We start from the raw sequence: 24,381 nt of genomic DNA on the forward strand, positions 1-24,381 counted from the left end.
GTGTAGTCTCAAATGAAGAGAAGAAAATGAAAAGAGGAAAGGGGAGGAAGAAAAGGGGAAGGGGAAAAAGCTTCCTCCCCTTTCCTCTTTTCATTTCCCTGTAACAACTTTTAGTGTAGTGATTGTTTCCTTTACTGTCCAGAAACAAACTTTTATTGTGTGTGAATTGGCGTTCCGCGCTGTATGTCGTCTGACAGTGAGCACTGCATAACGGACAGCCTCAGCCGTGCGCGCACACGCCGTCCGTGCAGGAGCAGAGCGCAGGCTCACACCTTTGTACGGCGACCGCTCGCCTCCTGTCATTGCAGCAGAGGTCAGTGCACACGCGCTTGTTCCATTCCTGCCCTGTGACTCTATGCTTGCACGTCTTGAAGTTTCTGCTCAGACATCACTGCTGGCAGCCATGCACGGCTCTGCCAAACCATAAAGCACCCTAGTTTCCGTATTAAATAAAACATGCCATTTTCTGGACTGCAATGTCGCAATAGGGACAACGATGCTGATAACTGTGAACCTCTGTGGAATATGACGGCGCCAAATAAGAGAGTACAATAAATATACTACATCTAAATGTTTTATTTCTTGTCTCAATCCAGATTGCTAACTTGATGGTGAGCACGTGGACCGGACCCCCAGCCATGAAGTCCTTATTTACCCGCATGTTTTGTTGTAAGAGCTGCCCGAACATCGTGAAGACCAACAACTTTATGAATTTCCAGAGCTATTTTCTTCAAAAGGTGACAGAGACAGCACTTAATTTTTTTTCTTTTCCTATGGTGATCATTAGTCAGTGCCGCGCTCCATCTTCACCAGCTCCGCACCCTGCACCTAGCTCCTGTGAGTAGTACGACGTTTCAATGTCGTTAATGTTCTCATTCACTGCAAGCAAGCAGAGATCTTGGAAAGGAAACACAAAGGGGGAGATTTATCAAGTTAAAGGAGTGAGAATTCTGGGGAAAAATACAACATTGAGTGCCACAAAAGGCACCAGAATTGTGGTGCAACTTTATGCCACAGTTCAACTAACCAACAAGCTGTGAAAACTAATTTATCAACCATTTTCAAAAAAAGAAGGGTTATTCCAGAAACCACGTCACTTTATTCTGTGTGTTATTTCAACCCAAATCCTCATAAATAGTCTTGTCGGATCTGTTCTGGGAGGTGCATGCATAAATAACGTATAGTATATCAGCAAAAGTAACAAGAAAAACAGCACTCACCCGATCCTTCATTCAAGATGTGGTTTTAATCCATAAAATTGGACCCATAGAAGCTCCAGCAAGGCGTGAAACGGCCATAGTCCGACAGGTCTTATGGTTTATGAAAATACTCCCCTGACTCCTGCACCTCTGCAAATATCAATGTAACCAATTTTATCGATTAAAACCACATGTTGAAAGAAGGATCGGGTGAGTGCTGTTTTTCTTGTTACTTTTGCCGATATAATTCATCAAGCAACATAAATCACTAAATCTGGCGCATTTTATGACTGTAAAGGCTATGTTTGCCCTTATCACATTACCTTCCTGCTGCTGAAACCTCCCGTCTAGTGCCCTGTCTGTGGCTGAAACCTGCCCGGTTCCCTGTCTGCGGCTGAAACCTCTTCCCTGGTGCCCTGTCTGCTGCTGAAAGCTACCGTCCGGTGCCCTGTCTGCGGCTGAAAGCTCCCGCCCGGTGCAGTCTGCGGCTGAAACCTTTTCCCCGGTGCCCTGTCTGCGGCTGAAACCTCTTCCCCAGTGCCCGGTCTGCGGCTGAAACCTCTTCCCCGGTGCCCTGTCTGCGGCTGAAACCTCTTCCCCAGTGCCCGGTCTGCGGCTGAAACCTCTTCCCCGGTGCCCTGTCTGCGGCTGAAAGCTACCGTCCGGTGCCCTGTCTGCGGCTGAAAGCTCCCGCCCGGTGCAGTCTGCGGCTGAAACCTTTTCCCCGGTGCCCTGTCTGCGGCTGAAACCTCTTCCCCAGTGCCCGGTCTGCGGCTGAAACCTCTTCCCCGGTGCCCTGTCTGCGGCTGAAACCTCTTCCCCAGTGCCCGGTCTGCGGCTGAAACCTCTTCCCCGGTACTCTGACTGCGGCTGAAACCTCCTGTCCAGTACCCTGTCTGCAGCTGAAACCTCCCGCCAGTGCCCGGTCTGTGGCTGAAAGCTCCCACCCAGTGCCCTGTATGCAGCTGAAACCTCTTCCCCGGTGCCCGGTCTGCGGCTGAAACCTCTTCCCCGGTGCCTGGTCTGCGGCTGAAACCTCTTCCCCGGTGCCCTGTCTGCGGCTGAAACCTCTTCCCCAGTGCCCGGTCTGCGGCTGAAACCTCTTCCCCGGTGCCCGGTCTGCGGCTGAAAGCTCTCCCCCGGTACTCTGACTGCGGCTGAAACCTCCTGTCCAGTACCCTGTCTGCAGCTGAAACCTCCCGCCAGTGCCCGGTCTGTGGCTGAAAGCTCCCACCCAGTGCCCTGTATGCAGCTGAAACCTCTTCCCCGGTGCCCTGTCTGTGGCTGAAACCTCTTCCCCAGTGCCCGGTCTGCGGCTGAAACCTCCCACCCAGTGACCTGTCTGCGGCTGAAACCTCCCGCCCACTGCCCTGTCTGGGGCTGAAACCTCCTGTCCAGTACCCTGTCTGCGGCTGAAACCTCCCTCCCGGTGGCCTGTCTGCGGCTGAAACCTCCTGTCCAGTACCCTGTCTGCGGCTGAATCCTCCCGCCCGGTGCCTGGTCTGCAGCTGAAACCTCCCGCCAGTGCCCGGTCTGTGGCTGAAAGCTCCCACCCAGTGCCCTGTATGCAGCTGAAACCTCTTCCCCGGTGCCCTGTCTGTGGCTGAAACCTCTTCCCCAGTGCCCGGTCTGCGGCTGAAACCTCCCACCCAGTGACCTGTCTGCGGCTGAAACCTCCCGCCCACTGCCCTGTCTGGGGCTGAAACCTCCTGTCCAGTACCCTGTCTGCGGCTGAAACCTCCCTCCCGGTGGCCTGTCTGCGGCTGAAACCTCCTGTCCAGTACCCTGTCTCTGCGGCAGAAGCCTCCTCTCCCCGGTGCCCTGTCTCTGTGGTAGACGCCTCCACTCCCCGGTGCCCTGTCTCTACGGCAGAAGCCTCCTCTCCCCGGTGCCCTGTCTCTGTGGTAGACGCCTCCACTCCCCGGTGCCCTGTCTCTGTGGTATAAGCCTCCTCTCCCCGATGCCCTGTCTCTGCGGCAAACGCCTCCACTCCCCGGTGCCCTGTCTCTTTGGTAGACACCTCCACTCCCCAGAGCCTTGTCTCTGCGGCAGACGCCTCCACTCCCCGGTGCCCTGTCTCTGCGGCAGACGCCTTCACTCCCCGGTGCCCTGTCTCTGTGGCAGATGCCTCCTCTCCCCGGTGCCCTGTCTCTGCGGCGGAAGCCTCTACTACCCGGTGCCCTGTCTCTGCGGCGGAAGCCTCCACTCCCCGGTGCCCTGTCTCTGCTGCAGATGCCTCCACTCCCCGGTGCCCTGTCTCTGCGGTGGAAGCCTCTACTCCCCGGTGCCCTGTCTCTGCGGCGGAAGCCTCCACTCCCCGGTGCCCTGTCTCTGTGGCAGATGCCTCCACTCCCCGGTGCCCTGTCTCTGCGGCAGAAGCCTCCACTCCCCGGTGCCCTGTCTCTGCGGCGGAAGCCTCCACTCCCCGGTGCCCTGTCTCTGCGGCGGAACCCTCCACTCTCTGGTGCCCTGTCTCTGCTGCAGATGCCTCCACTCCCTGGTGCCCTGTCTCTGCTGCAGATGCCTCCACTCCCCGGTGCCCTGTCTCTGTGGCAGATGCCTCCTCTCCCCGGTGCCCTGACTCTGGGGCAGATGCCTCCTCTCCCCGGTGCCCTGTGTCTGCTGCAGATGCCAGAGACAGGGGTCTCTGCAGTGGAAGCCTCCACTCCCCGGTGCCCTGTCTCTGCGGCGGAAGCCTCCACTCCCCGGAGCCCTGTCTCTGCGGCGGAAGCCTCCACTCTCTGGTGCCCTGTCTCTGCTGCAGATGCCTCCACTCCCTGGTGCCCTGTCTCTGCTGCAGATGCCTCCACTCCCCGGTGCCCTGTCTCTGTGGCAGATGCCTCCTCTCCCCCGGTGCCCTGTCTCTGCTGCAGATGCCTCCACTCCCCGGTGCCCTGTCTCTGCTGCAGATGCCTCCACTCCCCGGTGCCCTGTCTCTCTGGCAGATGCCTCCTCTCCCCGGTGCCCTGACTCTGGGGCAGACGCCTCCTCTCCCCGTTGCCCTGTCTCTGTGGCAGATGCCTCCTCTCCCCGGTGCCCTGTCTCTGCTGCAGATGCCTCCACTCCCCGGTGCCCTGTCTCTGCTGCAGATGCCTCCTCTCCCCGGTGCCCTGTCTCTGCTGCAGATGCCTCCACTACCCGGTGCCCTGTCTCTGCTGCAGATGCCTCCACTCCCCGGTGCCCTGTCTCTGCTGCAGATGCCTCCACTCCCCGGTGCCCTGTCTCTGCTGCAGATGCCTCCACTCCCCGGTGCCCTGTCTCTATGGCAGATGCCTCCTCTCCCCGGTGCCCTGACTCTGGGGCAGATGCCTCCTTTCCCCGGTGCCCTGTCTCTGTGGCAGATGCCTCCTCTCCCCGGTGCCCTGTCTCTGCTGCAGATGCCTCCACTCCCCGGTGCCCTGTCTCTGCTGCAGATGCCTCCACTCCCCGGTGCCCTGTCTCTGCTGCAGATGCCTCCTCTCCCCGGTGCCCTGTCTCTGCTGCAGATGCCTCCACTCCCCGGTGCCCTGTCTCTGCTGCAGATGCCTCCACTCCCCGGTGCCCTGTCTCTGCTGCAGATGCCTCCACTCCCCGGTGCCCTGGCTCTGCTGCAGATGCCTCCACTCCCCGGTGCCCTGGCTCTGCTGCAGATGCCTCCACTCCCCGGTGCCCTGTCTCTGCTGCAGATGCCTCCACTCCCCGGTGCCCTGTCTCTGCTGCAGATGCCTCCTCTCCCCGGTGCCCTGTCTCTGCTGCAGATGCCTCCACTCCCCGGTGCCCTGGCTCTGCTGCAGATGCCTCCACTCCCCGGTGCCCTGTCTCTGCTGCAGATGCCTCCACTCCCCGGTGCCCTGGCTCTGCTGCAGATTCCTCCACTCCCCGGTGCCCTGGCTCTGCTGCAGATGCCTCCACTCCCCGGTGCCCTGTCTCTGCTGCAGATGCCTCCACTCCCCGGTGCCCTGTCTCTGCTGCAGATGCCTCCACTCCCCGGTGCCCTGGCTCTGCTGCAGATGCCTCCACTCCCCGGTGCCCTGGCTCTGCTGCAGATGCCTCCACTCCCCGGTGCCCTGTCTCTGCTGCAGATGCCTCCACTCCCCGGTGCCCTGTCTCTGCTGCAGATGCCTCCACTCCCTGTCGCCCTGTCTCTGTGGCAGAAGCCTCCACTCCCCGCTGCCCTGTCTCTTTGGCAGATGCCTCCACTCCCTGGTACCCTGTCTCTGTGGCAAAACTTCTCCTTTTTTTGGCAGCCCCATAGAGAATGAATGGAGTCGCGGTTGGGCATGTGCATTGATGCCCCATTCTGGGACAACCATTGAACTGCCTGTCAATGAAGGTCCATGCTGTCGGACCCCACCAATCTCTAGTTGTCACCTCTCTTGTTTATAGGTGATGGCTCCTCTTCCTCAACATCTTGATATACTCGTAGAAACCTCATGAACCCTATGTTGACCCCGCAGACACCTCGTAACTATTGCTCTCTCTCTAACCTGCCATAAGATCTTTTTTTCGAGCTTTGAGCTTTTATTCCTTCTGTTTTGCAGACCATGCCGGTTGCTATGGCTTTTCTGAGGGATATCCACAACTTATGTCCCAAAGAAGTCCTCTACTTTATCCTAGACCTCATTAAATACAACGACAACAGGAGAAACAAGGTAAGGGCGTCTGCAAGAAGACTGCAGGTGTTTAGTCCATTTCAACTGATTAATTTTTACCGTTAAAACATATAACTTTATTACATTCGCTAAAAACGTTTCCACTGCACACGTGACGAAAAAACAAAATTGCTGTATTTTTTTTTAAAAAAAGAGAGGGTTACCTATCAGTTGAAAGAAGAGAGAAAGGATATCCCTGTTAATCCCCTAAAATGGCTTCCCTACCTATCCGCTGAGGTTGGCACCCTTATCAATGCGAAATGGCACCCTGCTCACCGATGACGCCATAATAAATATCAAAAAATTATTACATATCTATATCATGATAACCGAACACCAGGGACTAGGGTGACGATGGTCGGATCAACCCTATTTGTTGATATCTATTATTTATGACGTCAGTGTCTAATTATCTGACCATCCCTATTCCCTGGTGTACAGTTATCATGATATGGATATGTAATAATTTATTGGTATTTATTAGGGCCATCTAGGAAAATTAACCACTTAATGACCGCCAATACGTCTTTTTACTGACCTGAGATATAAGAGAATAGCCTCCCCATAGAGGTAACAATCCAGCAGCTGTCGGCTGTCCACTATAGATGACAACTTGCTGCATCAGCCATGATCAGTGTTGTCACCGTCCAAATCTGTTTAACCCCTTAGATGCTGCTGTCAATAGTGACTACATCATATAAATGGTTAACAGAGTGTGGCTTCTCCCTCTTTATCCCCATTGATGCCCTCAGATCATGATTGTGTGGTCCTGATGTTTGCTGTGGAAATTCACGGCCAAATAGCGGCCTTAGAGTCTGCCGGCTGTTGTAACCTGCTTCAGAAGTTAGAGCAATTTAGGTGGTAAAAATACAATTTTTCATTTGTTATTCCACTTTGTATTAATTCTTGAAAAGCACCTGAAGGGTTAATAAACTACCCAACAGCAGTTTTCAGTATGTCAGGGGGTGCTGTTTTTAAAATGGTATCACTTTTGGGGGTTTCCCAATATCTGGGATTCAACCAAAAAACAATTGTGATGGGTGTGATTAAGCTCAAACCCCAAAAAGTAAAAACAACTCTTAAAATGTAACTTTTAATACAATAGGATTAAAAATTCCCTTGAAAAATTCTTAATTCTTAACAAATGCAAATCGCACCTCCCAAAAGGTTTAGATCAATGGAATATTGCCAGGGGAAAATGGACAGTGTAATGATACTGTCCTCACGCTGCCCCGATAAACGCCCTAATAAGCTGCTGGCCTTCCTGACAGCGGAGGTTGGCACCCTAAAATTCAATGTGGCACCCCCACTCAACGTCGGCTGTCCCTTGGAATACCTGCAGGCCCCTATTATTAAACCTGTACCAATATTACCCAACATGCACACAAATGAAACCAAGGATATGATCTCGCTAATGGTCTCTAGACGCTCTTATGACATATAATGATGTAATTATATCAACCCTTCCAAGATAAGAATGGTTATCTTCACCTCTAAAGCAGAGCCAAATGTTCAGTAAAGTGCATAAATGCTTTAATGTAAACCGTAGAGCTCCACTCCTATACTTGCACTACCCCTTATAGTGCTCAAGGGCTTTTAACGTGATAATGTAAGTATATAAACCCTTTCAAAAATAGATGGTTGTCTTCACCTTTGAACCATGGCCAGATATTCAATAAAGTGTATAAGTAACTCCCTTATTATATAATAAACAATACATAAAGCACCCTTGAAAAGGTACCAAAAGCAATAAGCAAAATCTAAAATTACTTATTATATCCTAGACCGTACATTCAGTTCCCTGCACAGGGTTCAAAGTTTGAAAATTGGTAATTTTGAAAATTGTTTTTAAAATTTCTGATATATTTTTTAATAAATAAACACAAAAAATATCGACCTAAATTTACAATTATCATAAAGTATAACGTGTCACGAAAAAACAATCTCAAAATCACTGGGATTTGTTGAAGCGTTCCAGACTTATTACCACATAAAGTGACACTGGTCAGATTTAAAAAAAAATTTGTCTGTCACTAAGGGGTTAAGGGTCAGTCATCGGTTAGTGGGGGCCCTTCTTAGCTTTGATTAGGGTGCCAACCTCGGCGGATAGGTAGGAGAGAATTTTTAGGCAACCGTTGCTTTTTTTTTTTTTTTTTAACAAAATCCACTAATCCACGTGCAGTGGAAACGGTTTTAATAAATTTAATAAAGATAAAGGACCTGGACCAGTTGAAGCGTAGACACACAAAGGCCGTCGTCCTCCTCAGTCTCTCCCCACATGCCTCCGCACCTTGCAATCCATCATTAATGTCCTGTAACTGCTGATGGAATAAAGCAGGGGTCCCCAACTCCAGTCCTCAAGGCCCACCAACATGTCATGTTTTCAGGATTTCCTTAGTCTTGCCCAGGTAATAATTGCATCACCTGTGCAATGCAAAGGAAATCTTGAAAACATGACCTGTTGGTGGGCCTTGAGGACTGGAGTTGGGGACCTCTGGAATAAAGGGCCTTCTTCAGGAATGCAGTGGTGAGTGCCGCATACTTCTTCTAATGCTATGGAACGGTTTGTACGGTATATACTCGAGTATAAGCCGCCCCCCCCTAATTTTGCCACAAAAATCTGGGAAAACTTAATGACTCGAGTATAAGCCTAGGGTGGGAAATGCAGCAGCTACCGGTAAATTTCAAAAATAAAAATAGATACCAATAAAAGTAAAATTAATTAAGACATCAGTAGGTTAAGTGTTTTTGAATATCCATATTGAATCAGGAGCCCCATATAATGCTCCATACAGTTCATGATGGGCTCCATAAGATGCTCCATACAAAATACGCCCCATGTAATGCTCTATACAGTTTATGAGGGGCTCCATAAGATGCTCCATGTTAAAATATGCCCCATATAATGCTGCACAAATCTTGATTATGACCCCATAATATGCTCCATAGAGATATTTGCCCCATATAATGCTGTGCATGGCCCCATACAGATATTTGCGCCATATAATGCTGCACATGGCCCCATACAGATATTTGCCTCTTATAATGCTGCACATGGCCCCATACAGATATTTGCCCCATATAATGCTGTACATGGCCCCATACAGATATTTGCCCCATATAATGCTGCACATGGCCCCATACAGATATTTGCCCCATATAATGCTGCACATGGCCCCATACAGATATTTGCCCCATATAATGCTGCACATGGCCCCATACAGATTTTTGCCCCATATAATGCTGCACATGGCCCCATACAGATATTTGCCCCATATAATGCTGCACATGGCCCCATACAGATATTTGCCTCATATAATGCTGCACATGGCCCCATACAGATATTTGCCCCATATAATGCTGCACATGGCCCCATACAGATATTTGCCTCATATAATGCTGCACATGGCCCCATACAGATATTTGCCCCATATAATGCTGTACATGGCCCCATACAGATATTTGCCCCATATAATGCTGCACATGGCCCCATACAGATATTTGCCTCACATAATGCTGCTCATGGCCCCATACAGATATTTGCCCCATATAATGCTGCACATGGCCCCATACAGATATTTGCCCCATATAATGCTGCACATGGCCCCATACAGATATTTGCCCCATATAATGCTGCACATGGCCCCATACAGATATTTGCCTCACATAATGCTGCACATGGTCCCATACAGATATTTGCCCCATATAATGCTGTACATGGCCCCATACAGATATTTGCTTCATATAATGCTGTGCATGGCCCCATACAGATATTTGCCCCATATAATGCTGCACATGGCCCCATACAGATATTTGCCCCATATAATGCTGTACATGGCCCCATACAGATATTTGCCCCATATAATGCTGCACATGGCCCCATACAGATATTTGCCTCACATAATGCTGCTCATGGCCCCATACAGATATTTGCCCCATATAATGCTGCACATGGCCCCATACAGATATTTGCCTCACATAATGCTGCACATGGCCCCATACAGATATTTGCCCCATATAATGCTGCACATGGCCCCATACAGATATTTGCTTCATATAATGCTGTGCATGGCCCCATACAGATATTTGCCCCATATAATGCTGCACATGGCCCCATACAGATATTTGCCTCATATAATGCTGCACATGGCCCCATACAGATATTTGCCCCATATAATGCTGTACATGGCCCCATACAGATATTTGCCCCATATAATGCTGCACATGGCCCCATACAGATATTTGCCTCACATAATGCTGCACATGGCCCCATACAGATATTTGCCCCATATAATGCTGCACATGGCCCCATACAGATATTTGCCCCATATAATGCTGCACATGGCCCCATACAGATATTTGCCCCATATAATGCTGCACATGGCCCCATACAGATATTTGCTTCATATAATGCTGTGCATGGCCCCATACAGATATTTGCCCCATATAATGCTGCACATGGCCCCATACAGATATTTGCCCCATATAATGCTGCACATGGCCCCATACAGATGTTTGCCTCATATAATGCTGTACATGGCCCCATACAGATATTTTCCCCATATAATGCTGCACATGGCCCCATACAGATATTTTCCCCATATAACGCTGCACATGGCCCCATACAGATATTTGCCCCATATAACGCTGTACATAGCCCCATAAGATGCTCCATACAGATATTTGCCCCATATGCTGTTGCTGCAATTTAAAAAATCACATACTCACCTCTCATCGCTCAGGCCCCTGGCCCAGGCCCCTCCCCGTTCCACCGCTGGGCGCCGCTGTGTCTTCCCCGTCCTCTGCACTGACTGTTCAGGCAGAGGGCGGTGCGCACTAATCGCATCATCGCGGCCTCTGACCTGAGCGTCACTGCAGTGAACGCGGAAGACACAGCGGCGCTGACAGTGGAACGGGGAACAGGTGAATATCGCACACTGCGTTATACTCACCTGCTTCTAGTGCGGTCCCTGCATGTCTGTTCCCCGGCGCCGGCAGCTTCTTCCTGTAGTGAGCGGTCACATGGTACCGCTCATTACAGTAATGAATATGCGGCTCCACCCCTATGGGAGTGGAGTCGGGTCCATATTCATTACTGTAATGAGCAGTACCATGTGACCGCTCACTACAGGAAGAAGCTATCAGCGTCGGAGAACCAGGGACGTGCAGGGACCGCGCCAGGAGCAGGTGAGTATGATTACACAGCTCCGCTCCCCCTCTGCTGCCGACCCCTGGGTATGACTGCAGGGAGAAGGACACCCCCCCCAGTGATGAAATGCAGGGAGAAGGAAACGCCCCCAGTTATGACATGCAGGGAGAAGGACACGCCCCCCCAGTGATGACATGCAGGGAGATGGACACGCCCCCAGTGATAGCATGCAGGGAGAAGGACACGCCCCCAGGGTTAGCATGCAGAGAGAAGGACACGCCCCCCAGTGATGACATGCAGGGAGAAGGACACGCCCCCCAGTGAAGACATGCAGGGAGAAGGACACGCCCCCAGTGATGACATGCAGGGAGATGGACACGCCGCCAGTGATACCATGCAGGGAGAAGGACACGCCCCCAGTGAAAAGTATCTGATAACTTTAGTTAATTCCAAGTAGCTCATTAGGTGCCGATATTTGAATGCTAATATTTCTGCAACTGAGAGGAAAAAAAATGTTTTATTTCGCTCATTAGTAGATGGTGTGTGCAGCTCAACATGAAATATTTGGTGAAGGATCTTCCCCTTCTTGGCAACATTTAGTCACCGGCCATTAAAATCATTACATGGCTGTGACTTCTGTGTTTCTCAGAAGCGGGAAGATTTGCGACAATTGCAAGAATTCGCCATTGCTGGATATCAGGCCGTTATCACATGTGTGGAAATACTGCAGACACCTTGTGTCATTATCAAACCGTCACCGCAGCGTTCAGAGTCTGCAATAAACGGGGTCTCATCCTGCCCTGCATGCCAGTATCCAACATTGTCACCTGCCGCCTAATGCCAGTATCCACCATTGTCACCTGCCGCTGCATGCCAGTATCCACCATTGTCACCTGCCGCCTAATGCCAGTATCCACCATTGTCACCTGCCGCCTAATGCCAGTATCCACCATTGTCACCTGCCGCCTAATGCCAGTATCCACCATTGTCACCTGCCGCCTAATGCCAGTATCCACCATTGTCACCTGCCGCCTAATGCCAGTAGCCACCATTGTCACCTGCCGCCTAATGCCAGTATCCACCATTGTCACCTGCCGCCTAATGCCAGTAGCCACCATTGTCACCTGCCGCCTAATGCCAGTAGCCACCATTGTCACCTGCCGCCTAATGCCAGTTGCCACCATTGTCACCTGCCGCCTAATGCCAGTAGCCACCATTGTCACCTGCCGCCTAATGCCAGTAGCCACCATTGTCACCTGCCGCCTAATGCCAGTATCCACCATTGTCACCTGCCGCTGCATGCCAGTATCCACCATTGTCACCTGCCGCCTAATGCCAGTATCCACCATTGTCACCTGCCGCCTAATGCCAGTATCCACCATTGTCACCTGCCGCCTAATGCCAGTATCCACCATTGTCACCTGCCGCCTAATGCCAGTAGCCACCATTGTCACCTGCCGCCTAATGCCAGTATCCACCATTGTCACCTGCCGCCTAATGCCAGTATCCACCATTGTCACCTGCCGCCTAATGCCAGTAGCCACCATTGTCACCTGCCGCCTAATGCCAGTAGCCACCATTGTCACCTGCCGCCTAATGCCAGTAGCCACCATTGTCACCTGCCGCCTAATGCCAGTATCCACCATTGTCACCTGCCGCCTAATGCCAGTAGCCATCATTGTCACCTGCCGCCTAATGCCAGTAGCCACCATTGTCACCTGCCGCCTAATGCCAGTAGCCACCATTGTCACCTGCCGCCTAATGCCAGTATCCACCATTGTCACCTGCCAGTATCCACCATTGTCACCTGCCGCCTAATGCCAGTATCCACCATTGTCACCTGCCGCCTAATGCCAGTATTCACCATTGTCACCTGCCGCCTAATGCCAGTATTCACCATTGTCACCTGCCGCCTAATGCCAGTATCCACCATTGTCACCTGCCAGTATCCACCATTGTCACCTGCCGCCTAATGCCAGTATCCACCATTGTCACCTGCCGCCTAATGCCAGTATTCACCATTGTCACCTGCCGCCTAATGCCAGTATTCACCATTGTCACCTGCCGCCTAATGCCAGTATTCACCATTGTCACCTGCCGCCTAATGCCAGTAGCCACTATTGTCACCTGCCGCCTAATGCCAGTAGCCACCATTGTCACCTGCCGCCTAATGCCAGTATCCACCATTGTCACCTGCCGCCTAATGCCAGTAGCCACCATTGTCACCTGCCGCCTAATGCCAGTAGCCACCATTGTCACCTGCCGCCTAATGCCAGTAGCCACCATTGTCACCTGCCGCCTAATGCCAGTAGCCACCATTGTCACCTGCCGCCTAATGCCAGTATCCACCATTGTCACCTGCCGCCTAATGCCAGTATCCACCATTGTCACCTGCCAGTATCCACCATTGTCACCTGCCGCCTAATGCCAGTATCCACCATTGTCACCTGCCGCCTAATGCCAGTATTCACCATTGTCACCTGCCGCCTAATGCCAGTATTCACCATTGTCACCTGCCGCCTAATGCCAGTATTCACCATTGTCACCTGCCGCCTAATGCCAGTATTCACCATTGTCACCTGCCGCCTAATGCCAGTATTCACCATTTTCACCTGTCGCCTAATGCCAGTATTCACCATTGTCACCTGCCGCCTAATGCCAGTATTCACCATTGTCACCTTCCGCCTAATGCCAGTATTCACCATTGTCACCTTCCGCCTAATGTCAGTAACCATCATTGTCACCTGCCGCCTAATGCCAGTAGCCGCCATTGTCACCCACCACCTTATACCAGTAGCCACCACTGTCACCCCGTCTCATGCCAGTTGCCACCATTGTCACTCCCTGTCTCATGCCAGTAGCCACCATTGTCACGTGCCGCCTAATGCCAGTAACCACCATTGTCACCCGCCGCCTTATACCAGTAGCCACCATTGTCACCTGCCGCCTAATGCCAGTAGCCACCATTGTCACCTGCCGCCTAATGCCAGTATCCACCATTGCCACCCGCCACCTTATACCAGTAGCCGCCATTGTCACCTGCCGCCTAATGCCAGTATCCACCATTGTCACCCACCACCTTGTACCAGTAGCCACCATTGTCACCCCCTGTCTCATGCCAGTTGCCACCATTGTCACCCCCTGTCACTATTCCCCTGACCGCTGTCACCAATTGGTCAGGATTCACACCGTGACCGTCACCCCTACGTCACGGATTGAGGTGACTTTAGGCCAACAGACGGCTATCACATGTGCAGGGGGCTTATCTTAGTTATCCCTCCACTCCACGATGTGATGAAAACCCACACACAAGGCTATTGACCTCTTAGCTTACAGCAGGGGCTTATTCTAGGTATCCCACTGCTTTCAATATACCACAAACTGCAGGGATTTATGTATATCCCGCTTTCAGTTCCACTTAACACTTGCAGCTCTGGCGCCCCCCTTACTCTCAGGTCAGATTAGGTACTGCACCCTGGGTAATTAGTCGCCAGAAAGGCTGCCTGCTATGTACTGGCTATTGGGCACGCTGCAGCGACGCGATAAACTACTCCCACTTAGGCAGGATCAATAATTATCAACGCCGCAGTCGCTATAATGCCACCCAACTACCCAGTACAAAATGTATGCTGCCACCAGCTTCGATTAAACGGGTCCGAAGCTAACCCAACACAACAGTAACAGTAGCGTATTTCCCTTCAGAAGACTTAGGGTACGGTTTAGAACAGGAGAACGAACTAATATTAAATATTATATCCCATAAAAAATTAGGCAGTGCTTTATCAAAAATATTTTATAAAGATATTACAAATGAGACAATTGCAAATATGTACACGGGTAATTATAACATAAAGGGAATAAAGGAGAAAAGATAACACTCACATGTTCAACGCATGGCAGGCCCCCAGGCTAGGGCAGTTTTCCATACGTCCCAGCTCATGGGATGTACTCAGCTCTTCCAGGAAAAAAAGGACAAGCAAGAAGCTGGGGATGTGTGCAGACAGTTATAGCTTAAGCCGGTAACATCCCAGAAAGGGGTTGGATCACCTCGTCCCTCCTACCTCTTCAGTTAACTCATTTTTTCTAATCTATATCTAATTTCGATAACTCCGCTACAAAACATGTTATAGTCCTAACAAATCCATCATTCATCTCGGATTATTACGTGAGCATTCTAATGAGATCAAATATGTCCTATCTGGGATACATATTTACAGAGAAATCCCTACTTCTTTACCAGATGGAGTTAGAAGCCCGTGTTTCGCGGGATGGGTAGATACACCGAGTGAGAATAAGAATATATATTTTCGTATTTCTAGCTTAAATCGTTTGCCTAATATCTAACAAAAACTAAACAAAGAATCTTTCATGGATCCTCGAAGTTTCTACTTCACTTATAGCTGAACAAGAGCTTACACAGGAAATGCCGGTCGTAAATACTTTTGGCTCTCCTAACCCCCACACTCTCTGAGAAGGAAAGCCAGGAATTTGCAGCTACAAACTGCTGCAGCATCACTCCAAGAAGGGGGGCTTAGCCCACGCAGGCTAGCAAGAGAACTACTTATGATATTTCATACCATATCGTGACACCTCCCCCTTTTGGTGTGCGCTAGGGAGGCAGTACCCCACGGTATGCCTCCATGGGCACCTCAGTAGGTTCACCCTGGCGGGAGAGTCCATCTGCATTCACATGCTCTTTGCCCGTTTTGTGTTCAATGGTGAAGTCAAACTGCTGAAGGGCAAGGCTCCAGCGTAGCAACCTGCCGTTGGTTCCACACATGGCGTTTAGACAGCGCAGAGGGTCGTGGTCGGTCACCACAGTGAAGGGGCGACCGTACAAGTAGGGCTGCAAGCGCTGCAGGGCCCAGACTATGGCCAGGCACTCCTTCTCGATGGTGGAGTAGGCCACTTCCCTCGGCAAAAGCTTCCGGCTCAGGTATAACACGGGGTGCTCTTTGTCCTCCGAGTCAACCTGGCTGAGCACAGCACCAAGGCCAAACTCGCTGGCTTCGGTCTGCACCAAGTACGGTCGACTGCTGTCGACTGCTTTCAACACAGGGGCGTTGCACAGTGCGGTTTTCAACGCCTGGAAGGCCCCCTCACAGCCATCTGTCCAGTTGACGATGTGGGGTAGCTTCTTCCTGGTGAGGTCCGTCAAAGGTTTTGCCAGGCTGCTATAGTGCTATACGCCTATAGTACCCTGCAGTGCCCAGGAAGGACATCACCTGTTTCTTGGTCACGGGAGTGAGCCAGTTCAGATCACTCCCACTTTGTCAGGCTCTGGCTTCAGGGTGTTCCCGCCTACCCGGTGCCCCAGGTAGTGAACCTCCCTCTTGCCCATCTGACACTTTCCCGGCTTGATAGTCAGCCCTGCTTGGTGAATTCGCCTGAGCACCTCCTTGAGATGCTGCAGGTGTTCCTTCCAGGAGGAACTGAAGATGGCAATGTCATCCAAGTACGCCACGGCGTACTTCTCCAGTCCCTGAAGCAGGAGGTTGACCATCCGCTGGAAAGTGGCAGGGGCATTCTTCATGCCGAAGGGCATGACCGTGGACTCGTACAGTCCAAAGGGTGTGATAAAGGCGGACTTCTCCTGCGCCTCGGGCTCAGGGGAATCTGCCGGTATCCTCGACTCAGATCCATTATTGTTAGGTAATCTGCGCCAGCTAACTTCTCAAGCAGCTCCTCGATGCGCGGCATTGGGTGCGCATCCGAGGCTGTGATGGCGTTGAGCCCCCTGTAGTCCACGCAGAACCGGGTGGTCCGGTCCTTCTTTGGCACGAGAACTACAGGTGATGCCCACGCGCTCTTTGACCGTCGAATCACCCCCAGCTGTAACATCTCATCGATCTCTTGGCGCATAATCTGCTGCACCTGGTCAGAGATTCGATAGGGTGTTCGCCGTAGTTGGGCGTGATTCCCGGTGTCCACCTCGTGGACTGCTAACTCAGTCCTCCCAGGTCGGTTGGAGAACACGACCCGTAAGTGTTCCAGTGTGGTTTGCAACTGCACCCGCTGGGGTTCAGTTAACGAGGCGCTTACCTCCACATCCTCGATGGACCCATTGGCCTTGGCTTGGGCCAGCATGTCCAGGAGGGTGTCTTCCTCACCGTCTTCGGGCAAGCTGCAGACCGGTAGGACGAAAGGTTCACGTTCGTGATGAGCCTTCATCATGTTGACGTGAAAGGCCTTTCGCCTACCCCGAGCGTGGTCAAGCGTGACCACGTAAGTGACCGGGTTGAGCTGTTGGCGGACCAGCACCCACACCTTTTGACCCACGTGGTAGGTCCGCTCCTGGGCGTTCTGGTCGTACCAGTGCTTCTGATCAGCCTGAGCCTGCGTCATGTTGTCATGCACCAACTGCGTCAAGGTCTGCATCTTGTCACGGAAGCGCATGACCTACTCCACTATGGACACTTCAGAAGGGTTCGGCTCCTCTTCCCAGGATTCTCTTACCAACCCAAGGGGTCCCCGGACTCGCCTGCCGTACAGGAGCTCGAAGGGGGAGAACCCCGTCGAGGCCTGCGGAACCTCTCGGTAAGCGAACAGCAGGTGTGGGAGGTACCGCTCAAAGTCGCGCCCTTGAGTCTCAACCAGCATGCGTAGCATCTGTTTGAGGGTACCATTGAAGCGTTCACACAGGCCATTGGTCTGTGGGTGATACGCACTCGATACCAGGTGCTTCACCTGCATTCTCTTACAGAGAGCCTCCATTAGGCGAGACTTAAATTGGGTCCCTTGATCAGTAAGCATTTCCCTGGGAAACCCTACACGTAAAAAGATAGCCAACAGGGCATCCGCCACCTTATCTGCCCTAGTTGACGACAGAGCTACTGCCTCTGGGTACCGGGTAGCGTAGTCTACCACAGTAAGGATATATTGCTTTCCAGAGCTGCTGGGGACGGCCAGCGGGCCCACAATGTCCACCGCGATCCTCTGGAAAGGCTCCTCTATCACTGGCAACGGGATCAGAGGAGCCTTAATAGCAGGCCCCGCCTTCCCCACTCTTTGACAAGTGATACAGGAGCGGCAGTAGTTTGACACATCTGTCCCCATCTTAGGCCAATAGAAGTGTTGAGACAGCCGGGCCTTAGTTTTGCTGATCTCCAAGTGTCCAGCTAGCGGGATCTCATGGGCAATCCGCAACAACTCACCCCGAAATTGCTGCGGGACGACCAGCTGTCTTTCCCTCAACCACTCCTTTTGTGATTCTCCGGGTACTGTCTCCCGGTACAACCTTCCTTGTTCCCAGAACACCTTCTCCTTATCAGCCTCGGAGAAGGGCGTCCCGGCAAGTTGTCTCAAACTCTCTAGGCTCGCATCTGTGTGCAGAGCGGCCTGAAACTCCTGGCTAGGGGAAGCCAGAAGCGATGTCAGGGTCCCTTCCCCACGGGAACCCTCTTGGACCTGCTCTGGGTCCTCCTCTGGTTCAGTCACAGTGATGACTGAGGAGGGTCCGGAAGGCAGACAGTTATCTGCGTTCCGGGCACTCTGACTGCGGGTGACAGCAGCTACGTAGGCTGTCTCCCCGGGGTTTTCTACAGACCCATCAGCCGGCGCTGCTATGGGCTCTACCTCCCCATCCACCCCCAACACTCCAGGGGCAGTGCTACTTATGGGCCAGTTACCTTCCTCGGTGGCACTGGTCACTCTCATGGCGTCACCTTTCTCACGGTTCCCATGCTGCTTCCCGTTTCCTGTAGCACCGACACTTGCCCCTGTTAGGGGTTCCTCAGCCGTCTCACTCCGCAGAGCGACGTGGCTGAGCACACCTGTACCTATGGACACATTAACCTTCACAGAAAAATCATCATCAGGTTCAGCTGGCACAGGTACAACATTTTCACCATCAATCCTAGGACAAAAATGGTTAACAGATGCATCATTACAAGATAAAGCATGGTCAGGTAACACATGCGATTTCCCATCATCATCATCATCAGGGTTAACTTTACCCTTATTAGTAGATTGGGGAGGGGTGTCAGGGACGTAGTATGCAACCAACCTCCCCAAATCAGTCCCCAACAAAACATCAGTGGGCAAATTATCAGACAGCCCCACTTCCTTCACCCCGCTCCCGGCACCCCAATCGATAAAAACCCGGGCCATCGGTAAGGGACAGCTGATGCCCCCAATCCCAGTGACAGTTAGGGTTTTCCCTGGAATGATTTCTTCAGGGGCCGCCAGTTCGGGTCGGATGAGGGTTCGTTCAGCCCCGGTGTCCTTGAGGCCTGTAGCAACATGGCCTCCCACAGTGACGGGCTGTACGTTGTCACACACCCTCCCAACCACACCACCCACCAAAAGAACTGCTGCATTAGGCCCTGGGGCCTTGGCTGGGGGGGTTCTTCTGCTTGGTTGGGCAGGAGGGACTGATATGACCAGTCTGATGGCAGATGAAACACTTGCGAGGTTCGGTGGTAGGTCTGGCGCTGTTGGCTACGGGGACAGGACCTCTGGTGTGCTGGCTGGCAGGGGTACTGGCGTTGGTTGCAGGCTTACCCCCTCTCCAGCTGGTGGTGACTGGCTTCCGCACTTCCGATCTACGGTTGGCCTCATAGGCATCGGCAATCTGCGCTGCTTTCGTCACGTCTTTGGGTTCTCTATCCATCACGAACTGTCGCACCTCAGCTGGGCAAAGATGAAAGAACTGGTCTTTGATCATCAGGTATCGCAGCTGTGCAAAGGTGGTCACTGACAGTCCTTGGGTCCACTGGTCAAAGTGGGTCCCCAGTCCATGCACCACATCACTGTAACTGTCGTGTGGGCCACAATGGAGGGTCCGGAACTTTCTACGGTACACCTCGGGTGTAAGCTGGTACTTGGCTATCAGAGCCTGCTTGATGGCCTCATAGTCACCATCTTGTTCTTGAGGGAGGGCAGCAAACGCCTCCAGAGCTTTACCTCTCAGCCCTGGTGTCAGGTATCGGGCCCATTCATCTGTAGGCAGCCGGTACTGTCTGCAGGCTTTCTCAAAGGCCCGCAGAAAAGTGTCCAAGTCCCCGTCCTTCTCCATGACAGGAAAGTGATCGGGCCGGGGCTTAGGTATCTGAGCGCTGCTGGGCTCACGGCTGGACTGGGACGACCCCTGCATTTGCAGCCGGGCCATCTGCAGCTGGTACTCCCGCTCCGCTTGCCGCTCGGCTCAGGCCTCTCGCTCGGCTCGCTCCTGGTATTGCTGGATCAGCTGCAGACGTCTCTCTAGGTCATCTGCGGAGCATTGCTGCAGAGCCAGCTGCAGGAGGAGGTCTGCGCCCCCCTGGTTGCCAGTAGGGCCCGTATTCAGTGGTTGGACCTCTGCTGCAGCACCATGTTCGCTGGTGCTGGCCTCTGCGGCCTCTGGGCTCTGGGAGTGGTCTAGAGAGGCTTCCCATTGCACCAGTTCAGCGACCATTTGAGTTTTGGTCTTGCCCTGGGAGTTCAGGCCATGGTACGTGCATATCCCAGCCAGAGTGTCCCTCTTCTGCTGTGCGTACCAGGCTTCTCCTTTCGCAGCCATGGTTGCCAAATAAAAGATAGGATAGAAAAACGAAGAGAATGGGAGGGGATAATTATCAGTACGCAATTGTCTCAAGACTAAAAACACTGAGTTCGTTCTCCAAACTTATTTGCGCAGAGTCCTCGCAAGAACTTTCTGCAAGTTTTTAGTGAGAGGAATGATTACTCAAACCAAATCACTAATGCTCTAAGATATCCCACCGCCTTGCCACCAAATGTCACGATTCCCCTGACCGCTGTCACCAATTGGTCAGGATTCACACCGTGACCGTCACCCCTACGTCACGGATTGAGGTGACTTTAGGCCAACAGACGGCTATCACATGTGCAGGGGGCTTATCTTAGTTATCCCTCCACTCCACGATGTGATGAAAACCCACACACAAGGCTATTGACCTCTTAGCTTACAGCAGGGGCTTATTCTAGGTATCCCACTGCTTTCAATATACCACAAACTGCAGGGATTTATGTATATCCCGCTTTCAGTTCCACTTAACACTTGCAGCTCTGGCGCCCCCCTTACTCTCAGGTCAGATTAGGTACTGCACCCTGGGTAATTAGTCGCCAGAAAGGCTGCCTGCTATGTACTGGCTATTGGGCACGCTGCAGCGACGCGATAAACTACTCCCACTTAGGCAGGATCAATAATTATCAACGCCGCAGTCGCTATAATGCCACCCAACTACCCAGTACAAAATGTATGCTGCCACCAGCTTCGATTAAACGGGTCCGAAGCTAACCCAACACAACAGTAACAGTAGCGTATTTCCCTTCAGAAGACTTAGGGTACGGTTTAGAACAGGAGAATGAACTAATATTAAATATTATATCCCATAAAAAATTAGGCAGTGCTTTATCAAAAATATTTTATAAAGATATTACAAATGAGACAATTGCAAATATGTACACGGGTAATTATAACATAAAGGGAATAAAGGAGAAAAGATAACACTCACATGTTCAACGCATGGCAGGCCCCCAGGCTAGGGCAGTTTTCCATACGTCCCAGCTCATGGGATGTACTCAGCTCTTCCAGGAAAAAAAGGACAAGCAAGAAGCTGGGGATGTGTGCAGACAGTTATAGCTTAAGCCGGTAACATCCCAGAAAGGGGTTGGATCACCTCGTCCCTCCTACCTCTTCAGTTAACTCATTTTTTCTAATCTATATCTAATTTCGATAACTCCGCTACAAAACATGTTATAGTCCTAACAAATCCATCATTCATCTCGGATTAACGTGAGCATTCTAATGAGATCAAATATGTCCTATCTGGGATACATATTTACAGAGAAATCCCTACTTCTTTACCAGATGGAGTTAGAAGCCCGTGTTTCGCGGGATGGGTAGATACACCGAGTGAGAATAAGAATATATATTTTCGTATTTCTAGCTTAAATCGTTTGCCTAATATCTAACAAAAACTAAACAAAGAATCTTTCATGGATCCTCGAAGTTTCTACTTCACTTATAGCTGAACAAGAGCTTACACAGGAAATGCTGGTCGTAAATACTTTTGGCTCTCCTAACCCCCACACTCTCTGAGAAGGAAAGCCAGGAATTTGCAGCTACAAACTGCTGCAGCATCACTCCAAGAAGGGGGGCTTAGCCCACGCAGGCTAGCAAGAGAACTACTTATGATATTTCATACCATATCGTGACACCCCCTGTCTCATGCCAGTAGCCACCATTGTCACCTGCCGCCTAATGCCAGTAACCACCATTGTCACCTGCCGCCTAATGCCAGTAACCACCATTGTCACCTGCCGCCTAATGCCAGTAGCCACCATTGTCACCTGCCGCCTAATGCAAGTATCCACCATTGTCACCCCCTGTCTCATGCCAGTAGCCACTATTGTCGCCCCCTGTCTCATGCCAGTAGCCACCATTGTCACCCGCCACCTTATACCAGTAGCCACCATTGTCGCCCCCTGTTTTATGCCAGCAGCCACCATTGTCGCCCCGTCTCATGCCAGTAGCCACCATTGTCGCCCCCTGTCTCATGTCAGTAGCCGCCATTGTCACGCCCTGTCTCATGCCAGTAGACACCATTGTCACCCCCTGTCTCATGCCAGTTGCCACTATTGTCACCCCCTGTCTCATGCCAGTAGTTACCATTGTCGCCCCCTGTCTCATGCCAGCAGCCACCATTGTCGCCCCCTGTCCATTGCCAGCAGCCACCATTGTCGCCCCCTGTCTCATGCCAGTAGCCACCATTGTCGCCCCTTGTCTCATGCCAGTAGCCACCATTGTCACCCCCTGTCTCATGCCAGTTGCCACCATTGTCACCCCCTGTCTCATGCCAGTAGCCACCATTGTCGCCCCCGTCTCATGCCAGTAGCCACCATTGTCGCCCCCTGTCTCATGCCAGTAGCCACCATTGTCACCAGTTTCTTCACGGCTCCTCACAGACTGGTATGATCTTTTTGATCATAGACCTCTTCAGAATGGAAAAAAAAAATGTTTGGCATAGGAGGCGTCCCAAGACTATCAAGTCCTGTTCGATCCCCACTGTAGCCGGCTCCTTATGTCTGAGCTGCTTCCCACCTCTTGAATCATCTCTGCTGGAAGCACACGGAGATATAATTTATTTACCTGGGCGAATGCCAGGAAATGATGGTAATTAGTTTTGCATGGATACGTTTTATTTTTTTTCTGTAACTGACTTCATTATACATTCATTTTTTTTTCACAGATTAACAGTAAAAAATGTCAAAACGTTTACTGTTCGTTCAGACCTTTTATTTCATTTATGACTTTCATTTTTTTTTTTTAAAGTGATCGTCCATTGTAGGTCCACCCTGGGGTAAACTAGGGACTCTTATATAATGAAAAGAAGATCTGCCACTTTCTAATATGTTTTGTTTTCAAATTCATCACCATTGTCATGGGCTCTGCTTGCTTTCACTGTGTATATACATTGTGCGGCTTACAACCTGTGCAGTTGTAGGTCGGCTCACCGAAACGTACAGAGGATTCCCTACACTTTTTCGTTGGTTCTGCAGCTATGATGAAATTGACTTTTCCAGCGGCATTCATCAAGAACGACCGAAGAGACACAAGTTGTCAAGCAAACTATAAGCAGGTGGTGACAAGCTCCGCAGGGGAAGCCGACAAATTCAGCATGGCTTCTCTCTCTAGTTTCATACTAATACTTTTATGTTTTGCAAAGATGTGAAGAATTTACTGTGATTTTTTTTTTTTGTATTATTATTATTTACTTTTTTTCAATTTCCTTTTTCAGTTTTCCGATAACTACTACAGGGCTGAACTCATCGATGCGCTGGCTAACTCAGTGACCCCCGCAGTCAGTGTGAACAACGAATGTCGCACCCTGGACAATCTGAACGCCGATGTGCGCCTCATTCTGGAGGAGATCACACGCTTCCTCAATATGGAGAAGCTCCTTCCCAGCTACAGGCACATCATAACAGTCAGGTGGGTCTCCATTACCATCATCACCCTCTCTTAAATTCCTTCTTGTGTGCATTCACGAAAGGAAGTAAATGTGGAAGAGAAGCCCAGACTGTCACGATACCTGTCCTACTGTCATTCTGACTGCTGGTTTCCATCATCAAATCCATCACCTTACATTACAGCAGGGTGCACAACATTTTTTTTTTTTTTGGCCCAAGGGCAACAATGTTATACCGAACCAATCTGAAGGGCCGCAAAAAAATTTAGAGGCGTATTTATAAGTATACATCTGCACAACCATGTTTTGGGTGTTTGAGAAGAATTTTGAGTTTTTACTCCAAAAAATCAATGTGAATACCCCCAAATTTAAACTGAGTTTTTGGAGCAGAAACTCAATTAACCCCTTACTGACATCGGACGGTATAGTACGTCCGATGTCAACTCCCCTGCTTTGATGCAGGGCTCCGCGGTGAGCCCGCATCAAAGCCG

At 51.2% G+C, this 24,381-nt stretch overlaps 1 protein-coding gene across 2 annotated transcripts in view; it reads left to right on the forward strand.

Moving 5' to 3' along the window:
• Positions 1 to 24,381, forward strand: part of TAF2 (TATA-box binding protein associated factor 2) — a 202,378-nt gene that overhangs the window by 89,071 nt on the left and 88,926 nt on the right. For both annotated transcript variants that reach the window (XM_069731811.1, XM_069731812.1), the window contains exons 17-19: positions 597 to 737; positions 5,720 to 5,830; positions 23,720 to 23,913. In XM_069731811.1, coding sequence (XP_069587912.1) covers positions 597 to 737; positions 5,720 to 5,830; positions 23,720 to 23,913 — 446 coding nt within the window. The remainder of the gene's footprint in view (positions 1 to 596; positions 738 to 5,719; positions 5,831 to 23,719; positions 23,914 to 24,381) is intronic.

The sequence above is a fragment of the Ranitomeya imitator genome, chromosome 6 (genome assembly GCF_032444005.1).
Source record: "Ranitomeya imitator isolate aRanImi1 chromosome 6, aRanImi1.pri, whole genome shotgun sequence".
In the NCBI taxonomy this organism is placed as follows: Eukaryota; Metazoa; Chordata; class Amphibia; order Anura; family Dendrobatidae; genus Ranitomeya; species Ranitomeya imitator.